A 15,693-nucleotide genomic window follows, 5' to 3' on the forward strand; every position below is an offset into this window, starting at 1 on the left:
TTTCTCAGTCTCTTTAATAGAATACATCGAGAAAATAAAGGAAATGTGTATATAGTATTAAAAACTGTATGAAATGTAAACTGATGTGTTAAGTTTTAAACTCCCCTTCCACTTGAGCAATAGCAGGAAACTGCAGGATCTCTTAAACCTAAATAAAATTAAATTCTAATTTCTTATTTTAAAGAAATTAGTCTTTTTACTTCATTCTGTTCAAAAACGGTCACACTAAACACCGACGGTGCCTAAAGAAGACATTTAGTCCTAAAAATTAAATTTTTTATTTTTTTCTACATATTTCCTGTATTTTCTGTTTGTATCTTAATAAAATAGATTGAAAAATAATATGGATGGACATTAAAACTTCTAAAATAACAAGTCTGGTGGTGGTGGACTAAGACTTTTGCACAGTACTGTATGTATAAGGAATAATTGACGATGGGACATTGAATATTTCGAAAATAATGCACTCCCTAAGGGGGGAGTGCTGTTACACCGCAGGTGTGCATTATTTTCAAATAATTCAAAGGACCGGAGTCAATTATTCCGCTTATACCACGGTGGTTATTTTAAGACATTTGAGAGGTCAGGTGTGCGTTTATCAAAAAAAATAATCATACCCGTGGGACATTTCTCAAACAATCAGAATAAAGCATTCAACAGCCCCGTGGTATAAATAAAGAGTTTCGTTGCAAAACGAGATAAATCCGTTTTTTTAATTGTTCAGAAATCTCTTTTTTTGGTTGTGCTTTCCAATTAATATAAATTCAACTGCAGTTGGTTTGTTTTGATTTAAACCTTCATAACTTAAAAAATACAGCTAAGTAGCACCATAAAACAAAATAATAACATAATAACATAATAATAAACATGTTTTGACAAAAATGTTAAAAAATTGATATATCTTATTTTGCAACGAAACTCTTCAAATATATACAGTATATAACCAACAAATCTGAGAGGCAAACATTATAATAAATATATGTAACATAAACATAATAATGAATATAATATACTTATAAATACAAATATTTCATTTTATCAAAGATTCAATGAACAAGTGCTTTTTTACCATTAATTCCGTAGATAAAGCAAGAACCAAAACAGGGTTTTGCAACTTGATACCATGCAAAAGGTTTATTAAATTCCATAAATAATTTCTAATTTTTTATAAAAACACCCATGTAATTGTCCTTATAGATGGTTTCAGTAACAACATAAACAAGCGGCTGTCGTGGTCAACACGTAACTTCCGGTAAACTCTGCTAAGAATAAATACAACAAAGTTCTTTAAACGTAGTTTATTTATATAACAAGCAAAAAAAACCATGCAGATTTCCTAGGAAACCAAAACATTTGTTATTTTCGACGAGGTATTTGGTCAAGAGTTCAGTTTATCAAATAGTCAGACCATAAAAAAAACTGAAACCGGAAGTAAAGTTCGGACCAGATGCATATCGCGTCACCACATGTGCGTCCGATGAAACGGTCTATAGAAACCAATTCGCTTCAAGGCGGGGTGCATGATCTCTAAAAGCCAATGTTGACATTTGAAATCACCTAAGCAAACACGCCCCTACCCCAATAGAATCTGGACCTTTTTTTGTTAGACCCGCCCCACACATACGCAACCAACGATGTTGGTTAGTAGACACGCCCCTTACTGCCGATTGGCTACAAGTGTGTTTTGGTACTCGACCCGACTCCCTTTTCCAAAGCGTTTTTCAAAAATTGTGCACCTCGCCTTTAAGAACCTTGCTTAAAAAATGTTAAAACCATAATGAACCTACTATAGTCGAAGGTTTTTGAAAAAAAAGGGTTCCCAATAGTGCAATAAAGCACGGTGAGCAACCCTTAGTGGACTCAGTTCTGTTTTACCTCTGTAGCTGGATGCGGAGTGTGACCATGTGGTATACGTCCAGCAGCATATCAGCAACGGTTGCCTCTGGAGCATCTGTCAGGTAATGGATGGGCAGGGGGTTCCAGCGGCCCACCTTAATGATGCCTGAGAAAAGAAAGCAGAGCGAGTCGATTAACCCCACTTGATCTCATTGTGCCACAAATTTGCGTAGCATATTTCCATGACATCATCAGAGATGGCCTTATGTCAATGATGGCTGTAATGAAATCACAGTATGGGAATAAGTCACGAGGGGCAGTGCTCTATTCAGCAGACGACTCAACCAAACCAGAACCGAATCCTAAATACAGCACATTACATCATCACAACAGCACCCACTTACAGTAAAATATTAACATTAGAGATCACGTGACACTTCATGTTTGAAAGAAAGCGAGAAGTGAGGGATTCAAATGGGGCGCTAGGATGGATGGAGGCATTTGTGCTGGACACACGCAATAACAATGTGATTTATTTAATATGTCAAAAGACACGATTATGCATTCGGTTTTGAAGCGACATGGGCATACTGGGAAATGAGTCATGATTTTTTGTTTATGAAACAGCGATTATTTACACTGCACGTGGGTGTTTGCCTCATAGACTTCGGAAACTGTGCAGAGAGTTTTCGGTTACTTAATTAATTCTCTGCAATGTTTTGTCCCAGGCTTTAAATGCAGACAGCAATTATTTGACTTTTATCTATAAAACACTTAGCAAGGCACCAGGATGACGGCCGCAGCATTAAGAGTGGACTCCAGGGGTGGCTCTTGCTCTTTTACAACCAGGTAATATGTGTAGGAAACAGGCGCTCGTCTATGGCATCGCAGCTGACAATTACAAGAACCTCACTCCACCCCCCCATTAATGGGCCGTCATAAACATGGGTCAATGATTGTATGATTAACCCAAATTGACTGTTATAAATGCCTCTCATTGTGTAAAGGATGAGACGCGCGTTTATGGCTGAAGAGTAATCTGTAATTGGGGTGTCACTATGAGACAAGCCATATTTCTGAACAATGTCGTCTGATTGTTTTGTAAATACGCCAGGTAACTAAGGCCGTCCAAGACTGACCTGGGTGGAAGACGTGCATTGCTTCCTCTTTTACTGTTGTCTGGCCAATCGAGCAGCGAGATCTACGATTAGCGTCATTCTAGTGCCTCGTTCGATTTCAGTTCATTCACCTCAAAATATCAAAGGTCACAAACATAAATAAGTACATAATTATCTTGATTAATTTATTTATTCCGACAACTAATTCTGAACTAAATAAATATAAAAACACATAAAAATGCAAATTTCTATGGACATTAAAGTATTGATTGATGTAATCTTAAAATAACTGGATAATGGTTAATTTATAATAAAATATAAAATGCCTTTCTAAAAATACTTATAGCTGTTACTACTTTTTAAATTGCATGTACTTTATTTTAAATAGTTTAATACAAAATGTGTGTCTGTATTGTTTACTAACTTATATTGAGCATAACCCTGAACCCAAGTTTACACTTTACAACAGGGACAAGACAATGTGCATCGACTGAGGGTGCAATAATTTTTTCCAAGAACAATGCTATTAAAAATGAATTAGCTGAATCTATTATGCCCTTCGCTCTGTTTATTTCCAGATGTCGCAATCATTGTCAAGATGCGAATTACACGTAAACTGCACCCTCTGCTTATTGCATTATTAACTATTTTCCAAATTCTGCACACATCCGTAAACACTTTTCCACACGCACTTCTTATGTGCACGTCAGTGTATATTCCTTGTGCACACGTACTGTATATTTGACATATCCATAAAAAGGAAGTAAAAAGAGATCAAAAACAAAAGGGAGTAGATGCAAAACACATACTTACACACAAACTCTCGCACAAAAGTGTTTCCCATAGTCTTATAAGAGACTGGCTGAAGCTGTGAAAACTAAACAATGCTAATCACATTACCGTCCACTAAATGAGACCCAGACGCTATACAGTCTCTCTCTCTCTCTCTCTCTCTCTCTCTCTCTCTCTCTCTCTGTCTCTCTCTCTGTGTCTTGTCATATTTGGGTGCTTTAGGCTGTTTGTGTCTTCTGAAGGACTCCAGCTGCACAATCACATACAGACATGTCGATGGATCACTTACCTACAACCAGACACAGATCTGCCATGCCACTGCTGCCACTAATGCCTGATTGAACGAATTAGCTTTGGACAGACTCTGCTTTTACAAATTAGCAAGCGTTCCATTGTTTTCTCTCAGCTCAGCGGTTATATTTTGACTAGTGAGACATTGTGCATGACCTGTTCCATCATTTTCAGTCTCTAAAAACAGTTGCTGACAATTCAGTGTCACTGAATCTGACCAGGACCAGTGGGGTCCCATATAAGAATATTAAAATGGGCATTTCTGTTAAAAACAAATGAAAGTATAAATATAAAAAAATGTCAGAGGAATGTGGTTTCTATCACACTGAAAATTAGGTTTAAGAATGTGGTGTTGAAGTAAAATTCAGCATAATAGTGCAAATAAGGCCTATACAAAATAACAACGCCTCTTGTTTGTTGTCAATTCATTGTCATTTTATTTGGTATGTGCTGTTTTCACAGTTATTGTGGACTCTGTGTTAAATATTGAGGTAGGCCTACGTGCAAATTCAAGACTTTTATCAGCTTTCTGCTAGCATTTTGGATATTGGTATACTCGTTGATGAAAGGGGTTAAATATGGATTACTGCGCTAACTTATAATGGTGTTTGCATGAATCTGGTGATCTACTACCTATAGGGGTGGCCGGCCCTGCTGATGACCTTTGTAACTTTAGTGACTTTCTATTCTCTGTATACTCGGTCCTCTCGTTTTTGTTCAACTGTTTCAAAGGATTTGTTTAAATGTGTTTCCTGGACAAAGACTTTAAGTCAGTGAGTCAAATCAGACAGATGAAGACAATTTGCCTGATTGTGCTATTTCCCCTTAAGATCCCCTTTCTTAAATGTTGTTTATATTACTGGTTTTGGTTTATAAGAGACACTTTTTTTGCAAAATAAAATATATGTGCAGCCCACCATAGGTGCCCTGAGCCGAATTCCCACAACTGGGGCTGTCACGATTATGAAATTTGGCTGACGGTTAATTGTCTAATAAATTGTGACGATTAATTGCCTGTTTTTTATTGCTTTGATCATTTGATGTTTAATTCTCATACATTTTTTTGTTTGTTCATGACATAAATTTTACACATTGTTGTGATTATTTAAATAAAATCTTTTGCCAGGTTTACATGGCAGTTAATATTAATACAAAGTAATTATTTAATAAATAGGGACTTTAAGCAACAGCCTCTGGTGGAACGGCAACGGCATTCTGGTGTTGTATTGCGCATGCGCAAAATTTTTCGACGTTCTACTGTAACGGTCTACTACACTGTCAGAAATAAAGGTACAAAACTGTCGCTGGGGTGGTACCCCAAAGTACCGTTTTGTACCTTTACAGGTATATAAACATAATACAATGTTGTACCTTTTGGGGTACATTACTGTTCCTTAAGGATCTATTTTGTACCTTTGAAGGTACAGTTAACTGTTTTGTACCCCTAAAATTTAACTGGTACAAAATTGTTCCTCAAGGTACACAATTGGTATAATATTGTACCCCATAAGGTACAACATTTCAATGTGTTTTATACCCATAAAGGTACATAAAAGGTAGTTTTTAGGGTACCACCCCAGCGACAGAAAAAGGAACAACTTTGTACCTTTTTTCTGACAGTGTACAGGAGAACAGCTGGTTTGCCGGAGTCGCTACAACGTGAGAAATTACGTAAATGAATGTTATGTTTTATGGCATATGACATTGTAATTGCATGAGTTTATGATTGTACCACTAGTCTTTTATATAATGTGTGTTAAATGTTTTAAATTTAAGTTTTTCCGTTTGTATAAAGATATGTCTGTTGTTAGCAACAACACCTTAGGCAGCAAAAAAATTGTAAACAAAAGACTGTAATTTAATGCCAAAAGCAATCCTTCTCTTGCTTTTTTAAATGTCATTTTTTTGTATCTCAATAAATGAATTAATGCTGCGTTGTGCTGTCCTGTTGCTAGTGATTTTTACGTTCTTGGCTACGGCGGTGTGACAGGATACTTCCGGTCGCCGTAGCCGTTCCATTCGCAGCTGTTGCTTAAAGTCCCTATTATATCTTTCAAAAACAACTGAAAATAAAAATGCAATCAAAATAAACTGACTATACCAGAACAGGCCTTAAAAAGTAGCCAAACATGTCTGTAGTGGCTACAAAAAAATCTATTCCTTACAGATCCTTAAAGGACAAGTTGGGTATTTTACACTTAAAGCCCTGTTTTCAGATTGTTTATGATGAAATAGAACGGTTTTGACTGAAATTTGGACATATGATGCTGGCCTGAGAATTTTCGGGTGTTTGTTCTATCACCTCCCACCTTTACAATGACAGTATAGGTGCACTGGAACAATCCTTCCTAAAATGCATTAAACTTTCATTTACAAAGACGTGACACTTACTGAGTGGTCAGGGGTGTTCACTGATATGCTCACCCAAAAATCCCTGCAAAAGATGCTTTCCAACAGGTTTTATCGTAGTTTTTGTCCAACTCCATTGACTTTTATTAGATGTGCTGCGAAGTACGGTATTACTCCGCGCCGGGAACGTTGTTTGTATTCTTGCAATTGGCAAAGGTGGATTATCGCCACCAACTTGGCTTTAGTGTCTATTATTCAAGCTCTCAACGGAAGAATATACGGGTGTGAGGCGTTTGGAAAAACAGGTCCACAAATTTACAACGAATGGAAAAACACCTGTTGGAAAGCATCTTTTGCAGCGATTTTTGTGTGAGCATATCAGTGAACACCCCTGATCACTCAGTGAGTTTCACGTCTTTGTAAACGAAAGTTTCATGCATTTTAGGAAGGATTGTTCTAGTGCACCTATACACCCATTGTAGAGGTGGGAGGTGATAGAACAAACACCCGAAAATTCTCGGGCCAGCATCATATATCCAAATTTCAGTCAAAACCATCATAAACAATCTGAAAACAGGGCTTTAAGTGTAAAATACCGAACTTGTCCTTTAAGAATAGCATCCTTCCCTAAATTTAGAATTGCTGTTTTGGAAATGTATGTTTTATGTCTTGTTAATAAAGGCACTGCAGCTCCCCCTTATGTTTTTAGAGAGATGTGCAATCATTGCGGTGATATGAAATCATCGCGATGAGGTCAAAACAACGCGATGAGACGATTATTTAATCATTGTGACAGCCCTACCCACAACCCATGATTCCTGCTTGCTTGAGATTCGAGCAGCAGCATAGATTGAGACTAAATGTCCTTAAGTCTGTCAGACTGGAGTGTCAGTGAGTTTCAAACACCCCACGTTTCAAATTCATGTGTTTAGCGTTGAACAGGCATCCCGCTGGAACCAATTCACCAAAGAACAGAAAAAAAGTAATGTGCCTTATTCCAATAAACAGTGGTTAAATGTATTCCTATTTACAGTATGAGCTCGCATCACACAGAGACTGTGGTAATGTCATTAATGAATCATTTTTAACTTGGAAAGACTCTGTTCCTTGTCATTTTCCTCCCTCCCCCAGTACAAACCATTGTTCCCATTGCCACATTAAAATTCCTCCTTCTTTCATGTGGTCGGCTGGTGGCTTGGCTAAAGCTTATGTGCACCCATCCATATACACTCACACACAAACGCAACCTCACACACAGCCTGAAAATGTTTTTTGACACACATATTCAGCAGAACTAGTTTGGATAAAAGCATCGGACTCCATACACTTGGTGCTCTGCGTAGCTTGGCTCTGTTGAAGGGATGCCCCAATCTCTATGTGTCATAAAGACCACAGATCTCTGTACTGTTACAAGCAATTGTGTCTGTATCTACATCTATACAGAAAAGACAGTAGAAAGAAGCCTCTTCAATTACAGGAATGTACAGTATATAGGATTTAGTATAGTATATAACCAGTGGTGTAGTGGTGTCTGGAGAAGTGGGTATACTCTTAATTTATGCCCCCAGTAGAAGTGGGTATACCCCATGCCATCAAATAAAGAGGCGTATACCTGCATATACCCTGCACTACACCACTGTATATAACTCAAGTATCTTATACCTCATTTGTATTTTGGCAAATTACTGTAAATATATATATTATCTGTCGGGGAGTGCAGGAACCTGCTTTATGTTTATTTGAACTAAAGGCACTTAACTTGTTATTTACTGTTCAAACCATAGTAAATAATGATTTAACCAAGGTAGTCAAGAGCCATTAATTTTACCTACAATGACTGTAGTCTTACAAATACAGAAGTTAAACTGTATTATACACATGTGTTAATGTGTAAGTTTGTCTGAGAAACAGCTATCTAGTCTCAGCCTCAGACGTCACGCCCAGAAACTGTTGGCTGAACATCTGATGTTTTTCGTACACTTTTCTGGAAACCCTGTGAGAATGTCTAAAGTCGTCTTTTGATTGGTTGAAATAAACCGGATTTCCAGGAGACGCGAGTGTTGCGATTAGTCTCGGTCCCTGGAAAACAAAGCTCTGACGTTCCATTGAGGAAGAGATTCAGTCGTGTTCACGTGGATAATAATGAGCAGTTATCATGATCAGCTAAACATTGGATTCTCAAAAATATGCAAAGTTCACAGCATAGACGCTCTAAAAGACGTCCAAGAGTTTTGCTTGAGGCAGTTAGTGGAGTCAAAAAATTCGGTTCTCCTGAATTGCTTGTATGTGTTAAAAAGTGGAAAGATATGCTTCAAACAAATGTTTAACGGGAGCGTCTCATTGGTGTGGCTGTTGATGAAGTGCACAACGATGTTCTATGGTGAGTAATATTGTTTATTTAGATGCTATTCGATTGCGGCTGGTTATTTCAATAACTGACTTGTTGCCAGCCGGCTCGTTATTGTGAGGAGTCCGAAACGTGACGCTACACGAAACAAACTGTGATTGGTTGTTTGACATGTCGGTCAAACAGCTTGTGGGCGGGCTTTGTCCAGAAAAAGCAGCGAAAAACACCAGGCCTTCAGTATAAAGTTGTGAGAAGAGAACCCTTGGCGACAACAATTATACTGACTGATTTTTATTGGCTGCCAGGTGAATCTGATGACAAATAAGCTAGCGCTGCCCATAAATCAAAATTTTGTTAAGTACTCAATGGTCTTAATAAAGCACTCTTAAACTAAAACAATGAGGCACAGAGAATCCAGAGAATGCTCTGGATCTCATTTCACAAAAATTATTTGCATGACTAATCAAGTGGTCAGTAAAAATTGCTCTATTCCCGACACAAAACTGTTGCATGGCTTCACACAGTAAGCCTTGGAGATTACTCACTAATAATGCTGCTTTCATGGTGTTTTGTTGGAAATTTACAGAAATTATTATTAATTTGTTGTATTAAACTGATGTGTGCAGGATCTTAAAAAAGATCTCCTTTTGTGTTCCCATTCCATTCATTTTATGGGTTAACCGGAGACAATTAATCACCACAGCCTGTTCACAAGTAATGGTATGAGTTAGTTGTCATCGCACAAAGTGAAATGACTCAACAGGCAACCGTGCCTATTTTCCTAACACCGACCCGGATGGCCGTTCGACCCGCAGCGGCTGCATGTCAAACGTGGCAGCACAACAATGCCGTCGTGCTGTAATCCGTCACCGCTGTTAATTGTCTGAAGCCTTAAAGTACAGGTCTGTCTATAAAATGCTATAAAAGTATCAGACCCTTATAATTGAAATAAACAATATCTCCCAGTTAATTACTGGTCAGGCTAATTAAAGAAAGGCAGCGGTGATGGGAGAGGACCTTAAATATACCGCTACCAGAAAGCTATGCAGGACACAATTCAAACAGGGAGAAAATAGATGGGACTCTGTGTAATTTTGGTTGTGAACCGCAAGGGAAAAAATGTATAATTTAAGCCAGAAATTATTCATTTAACATAAACGCTTTCTTTAAAAAACAAAAGTATTCATTTGAGAGGAGCTCTTTCTCTCTCTCTTTCTCTCCTCATATGTAATCCTCGGCTCATTGAATCAAGGTTCAGGAATAAACTCTGTCAGTTTTGTCAGTAAGTATGGGATAGTTGTATCATTTATCTGGGTTGAGAAGGTGGTGTAAATAATTTTTTCCTAATCTTTTGTTTTTAGTCACTACTGTTTTTTGTTCAATAACCGGCTGCACTTCTGTATTCAGGGGAGTAACGTCTGGGACTTGCACATAGATGTGGCGCCATTGCGTGGGTCAGACAGGACAATTTTGCCTTTTCAATCATAGTGCCGCTTCTATCAATTTACATACTTGTTTAATTTTAAAGCACATGAGATATTTTTGAAAGCTACTGTGTGGGTAATATCGATCCTGTTTTGGCTCTTCAAAGGAATCTATACAGCCCGCACTGAATGAATTTTAGAAGACATGCTGTTACCCTGCAAGTGACCTGTAGGGTTTATGCTCTTTTCGTTGTATTTGTTCATCAAAACAAAGTCGTTTTTGAAAATAAAGTACGCAATTACACAACCACACAATGTTTTCATTTTAAAAACGACAGTCTTGCCTCTACGAAAAAACAAAGTTGCAGCCATTTCACAAGCCTGACATAGATGATGTTTAAATTAAAGGTTGAAATGTGGCCTTCAGTCTTTTGACTTTCCGTCTCTTGTTTCTGTCTGCGCTGACAATACGTTTTGAATACATCAATAAAATGTAACATGACCTCATCACACAACAATTTTTTTAGACAGATTTACAAAATGTCGGTGTTGCATATGAAAAACTACGTGAAATAAGTTCACAGATGTCAACCTGTGGATCAGCTTGAAGTTGAACATAAAGGCTGTTTTACTTTGAAAAGCTTTATGAAAGAACTTTTCAGTCTTTTGGGAGATGAGAATCATGTGTAGGCTACAGCAATAAAGTAATGCATATTCATGTTTGGCCCACACAAACACAGAAAGTGGACACATACTATATGAGTACAAAGAACTTGCACAGACACATTCCCACAAAGTTAGCACACACACACATGCATCTTTCTGACGTTAAAGTACCACATTTTTTGCCTCCTGCTTTGTTCTTTTTAATAGGACTTTCAGACTGCCTGTGATTCGGTTATAAACAAATGCCCTTCCTTCTCAAACGCATAAGCACACAACAGTATATCCTTCTGTCAACATCTAAACAGCCCTCGCGCTTGAGCTCACTGCCACTTTAATTGGACTGAATAATAATGGTAATGGAATAACATATTGCTTTTCCATACAGTAAAGTAGCCTATATACTGTAGTACATACTTATGTTCTTTTAAAACAGTATGCCTTAATTATTAAAATTGTAAACATTCATTGTCATCCACTTTTGTGAATTAAATCCAACCAAGTTTGATCAAACAATGCAAAAGTAAAAAAAATCACAGCTGATATTGCACAGTTCATTTTTTGGAAATGAAACGTCAAGTTGAGTGTATTGCATTGTGGGATACTGTCCTGTTTACTGTGTGATCTGGTAGTATACTGCATATTTTGGCAAACAAAATATGTCATCTAGATGTATCATGTGTATTGGAAACACAATATTGCAAATTGCGTACTATTTTGTTATTTCAAAAATAGCACGTAGTTTGCCAATACAAACATACACTAATACCGCCTGAAACAGACTAAGATAAACAATTTCAGCTACAAGGTAATTCAAATATATTTGAAATTTGGTATCTGTCTACAAACAAAGTTTTAGCCAACACTGTAAAAAAATACTTTGCTGCCTTTTTTTGTTGAATCAACTCTGATTTACCAGTCATTTTAACTTACTATTATTTATCTTGACTAGAGATGAGTTGTTATAACTACAGGTGAGTTGTTATAACTTATAAAATTAAGTTGACTTTTCTCAACTATATTTTATAAGTTGTGACAACTCATCTCTGTTGACATGACTTGTAAATCTAAGTTTTCTTAACAACACATCCTCACCCCATGGCGTCAGTATTTGACGCACTTGACCATGCGTCAATATGTTACGCGGAGGGTATACCTTTCGCGTCATTTTTTGACGAACTGGGGACTTCAATACTATTACGTCCGTTGCATTCTCTTTCCTATTTTCTTACCATTTTCGCGTCGGTTTAGGGTTAGATTACGCAAAATTAAACAGTGTACGCGAAATTAAACAGTTGTCACCTGGCGTTGGGGTTAGAGTTAGGTTTGGGTAGGGATGTCATTATGTAAATCTAACCCTAAACCGACGCGAAAATGGTAAGAAAATAGGAAAGAGAATGCAACGGACGTAATAGTATTGAAGTCCCCAGTTCGTCAAAAAATTACGCGAAAGGTATACCCTCCCCGTCACATATTGACGCATGGTCAAGTGCGTCAAATATTGACGCCATGGGGTGAGGATGGGTTGTATTTAACAAAAAATGTTAAGGCAGCAAAGTATTTTTTTACAGTGAAGGTATGGACTATTTTTTTCTATAATTCATTAAAAACAATGTCTTTGTGAACTAAAACCCATGATTAAAACAATAGAATGGTCATTTCTAGTGCTTGATTTTGATTGGTCACTTTTTTATTTATGATAAAACACACACATGATGCATACCTACACTGTAAAAATACTTTGCTGCCTTAAAATTTTTTGTTAAATCAACTCAGATTTACAAGTCATGTCAACAGAGATTCGTTGTCACAACTTATAAAATATAGTTGATTATAATATAGAAAAAATACAAATATAAAAATATAAAATATATTTAAAACAACTTATCTGTAGTTAAAGGAACAGTATATAGGATTGTGGCCAAAACTGGTATTGCAATCACAAAACTTGTGGCTAAAACTGGTACTGCAATCACACAGCTAGTGGCCAATACACAAAATGACAACATAAACATCGGTTGAGGGCTGCAACTCCACTTTTATAATGACAATATTCTGGCTAGACGACTGTTGTCAGTGTTATAAGTATTTGAAATGAAAATGATTTCTTAATGTCTAGTGACATATCAGGGCCATTTTATGATTAATTGATATACATTTCTTACATACTGTTCCTTTAAAACAACTAAAATCTCTGTAAAAATACTTTGCTGACTTGAACCAACTAAGATTTACAAGTCATTTCAACTTACTATTATTTATCTTGACTAGAGATGAGTTGTTATAAGTACAGGTGAGTTGTTATAACTTATAAAATTAAGTTGACTTTTCTCAACTATATTTTATAAGTTGTGACAACTCATCTCTGTTTACATGACTTGTAAATCTGAGTTGATTTAACAAAACATTTTAAAGCAGCAAAGTATTTTTTTACAGTGTAGTCAAGATAAATAATAATAAGTTGAAATGACTTGTAAATCCGAGTTGATTCAACAAAAACATTTAAGGCAGCAAAGAATTTTTTTTACAGTGTAATGATTCTTTGTATTACTGCCTGGCACCCTTAGCAATGCAATCATATGTGAAACATTTTGTTCACAGTCCATCAGGGACTATGAGGAATTACTTTTAGTGATTTTACTTCATAAAAGTTGCTTTGATAAATATTTTTGCTTTAATATTTGTATTGTGTGGTAACCTTTTTTTTTAAAGCAATAAGGAACTCTATTGTAAATATGTCATGATCGTTTTGTGCCTAATAACACCCTTTACCTTATTGCTTACTCATAGACAGCAATGTTCCCTACTCTTACAAATCCACGAAATCTCCTTTTTATGGAACATAGGGTCTCCTGTGAACATATACTTTGATTATGGGACAGTGTTGAACTCACCATGTGCCTGGGCCGCAGAACTGTGAGAGTAGCCCAGGGCGAGAAGCGCCGTCTCTACCAGCTGAGTGAAAAGGATGTCCTTCCTGACCAGCACAAATTCGGCATGTTCCTCCCGACTCTCACCTTCTGAGATCATCCCTCCATCCACCTGCTCCACCACACAGAAGACTGGAATCATCAGACCTGCAGAAGAATGTGAAAAAAAATGAAAAAATGTCCAAGAGATTGAGAGTTTAACTGAATTAAGGTGAGAACTTTAACTAAAGTCTTATATACACTAATATACACTTAACAATGGTTCCACTGCACTAAAAGCATTTGTTAAAGTCTGTCTTTAGTGACCAAGGTTTGCAAATGGGAAACTGACTTCACATCATTTGCATATATATATATTTTTTTTTTAATTTACATACCAATCCTAGTCATGGTGGGTTTATATAAATCATGCATAGCGTTATTTTGAATAGTTGCCATGTGTTGTTCACAGAAAAGTTGTTTTATTAGAAATCATTAATGATTAATAGGTTCATAATTTGCATTAGAATAAGGCCACCAGGGTCAATTGTAGTCTCAGCTTTACTTTCCAATGCAAATAGTCAAGGTGGACAAACCGTCCAGATTCAGTATCAAATATCAAACCAGCTCTATTATGCACATTAAAGCTATCCATCTTCATAATATACTTTTCATGACTGCTGAACTGATATTTCTTTAAGTCAACGATCTTCATGTTAACAATTAGTTGTATAAGCTTGCAACGGATATGCACACCTTTTTGCTTTGTGTTTAACTGCTCGTGACATTGCACATTATTTTAGTAGTGTTGCCTTTGTTAACATTTCAGTTAAAAATGTTTATGATTAACTTGGAAAATATGTTGGCATGTAATTCGATGGGTACAGAGTCCCATCTTCTAATGGGATGCTGAGATGCATAGTCATTCACGGCTTGTTAAGAAATACCCTAGTAGCACATATAGGTAATGATGCCTGAAAACACACTTCTCCCCTAAGTTTGCTCTAGTTAATCTAACTAGCCTTGTTTTGTTTTTCCAATTTCCCTGAAGTGCTTTGTGCATCTGTCTAGTGACCATTAATTAATGCTCTCTATAGAAATGAAAAACTGAAAGCATTAGGCAAAACTTAATACTAATAATACAATGCGCAACTCTCTCTCCTAATATACACACACACACACACACACATACTTCCATACAAATACATACATTTACGCTATGCTCCCAGAGCCCCGTGGTTTAATCAGTCAATTCCTATATTTCTATTTCCTTTCCATTAATCACTCAGGCTTCCAGTTCAGAATGCTCTTATGGAGTGAATTACAGGCCAGGGGCCGGTGCCAATTCAAGTAAGTGAATTTCCCCCAACAGGGAAATATAACTGTCAACACACAGCAGCTCCCAGCAGTCTCTCTCTCTCTCTCTCTCTCTCTCTCTCTCTCTCTCTCTCTCTCTCTCTCTTTCTCTTGTTAGCGCAATAGACTCATCCTTATACACTTTTAAAAATTGAGGTGATTCACAATGACATAGAAAAGCCATTTTCTTTATAAAAATTCTTAAAGGTAAGAAAAACACTCTTTTATGAAGAACCTTTCTTTTATGATATTTAAGGGGGAGTATCCGGTATATACAGGTTCATCATAAGATAGTAGCATGTGTGTGTTTCAAGTAAATGTTGTGTAAGTGTTTTGTAATACTTTTAGACTTTTGTGAGAAGTATTAGTAAAAAAGATTGTTAGTAAAAAGCAATAATCTTCGTAAACTGTTTGAGATAAAAATGAGCATGGATTATTATGGTGTGTGTATATATATATATATATATATATAGGAGGAATAATTGACAACGGGCCATTGAATTATAAAAAATAATGCACACCCAATAATGCCCAATAATAATGCCCAACCGCGGGCGTGCATTATTTTCACATATTTCAGAGGACCTGAGTCAATTATTCCTCTTATA

The 15,693-nt window shown here is 36.6% G+C and overlaps 1 protein-coding gene and 1 long non-coding RNA gene across 2 annotated transcripts in view; one reads left to right on the plus strand and one right to left on the minus strand.

Moving 5' to 3' along the window:
* The window catches only part of LOC129451928 (uncharacterized), a 104,923-nt gene that overhangs the window by 86,877 nt on the left and 2,353 nt on the right, over positions 1-15,693 (plus strand). The window contains exons 4-5 of the long non-coding RNA XR_008646924.2: positions 13,667-13,961; positions 15,019-15,079. This is a non-coding gene — a long non-coding RNA (uncharacterized lncRNA). The remainder of the gene's footprint in view (positions 1-13,666; positions 13,962-15,018; positions 15,080-15,693) is intronic.
* The window catches only part of satb2 (SATB homeobox 2), a 38,144-nt gene that overhangs the window by 20,025 nt on the left and 2,426 nt on the right, over positions 1-15,693 (minus strand). Inside the window, exons 2-3 of the mRNA XM_055215480.2 lie at positions 13,715-13,897; positions 1,876-2,002 (exon numbers count right to left, since the gene is read on the minus strand). Of these exons, the coding sequence (XP_055071455.2) occupies positions 1,876-2,002; positions 13,715-13,897 (310 nt within the window). The remainder of the gene's footprint in view (positions 1-1,875; positions 2,003-13,714; positions 13,898-15,693) is intronic.

The sequence above is a fragment of the Misgurnus anguillicaudatus genome, chromosome 17 (genome assembly GCF_027580225.2).
Source record: "Misgurnus anguillicaudatus chromosome 17, ASM2758022v2, whole genome shotgun sequence".
Taxonomy (NCBI): domain Eukaryota; kingdom Metazoa; phylum Chordata; class Actinopteri; order Cypriniformes; family Cobitidae; genus Misgurnus; species Misgurnus anguillicaudatus.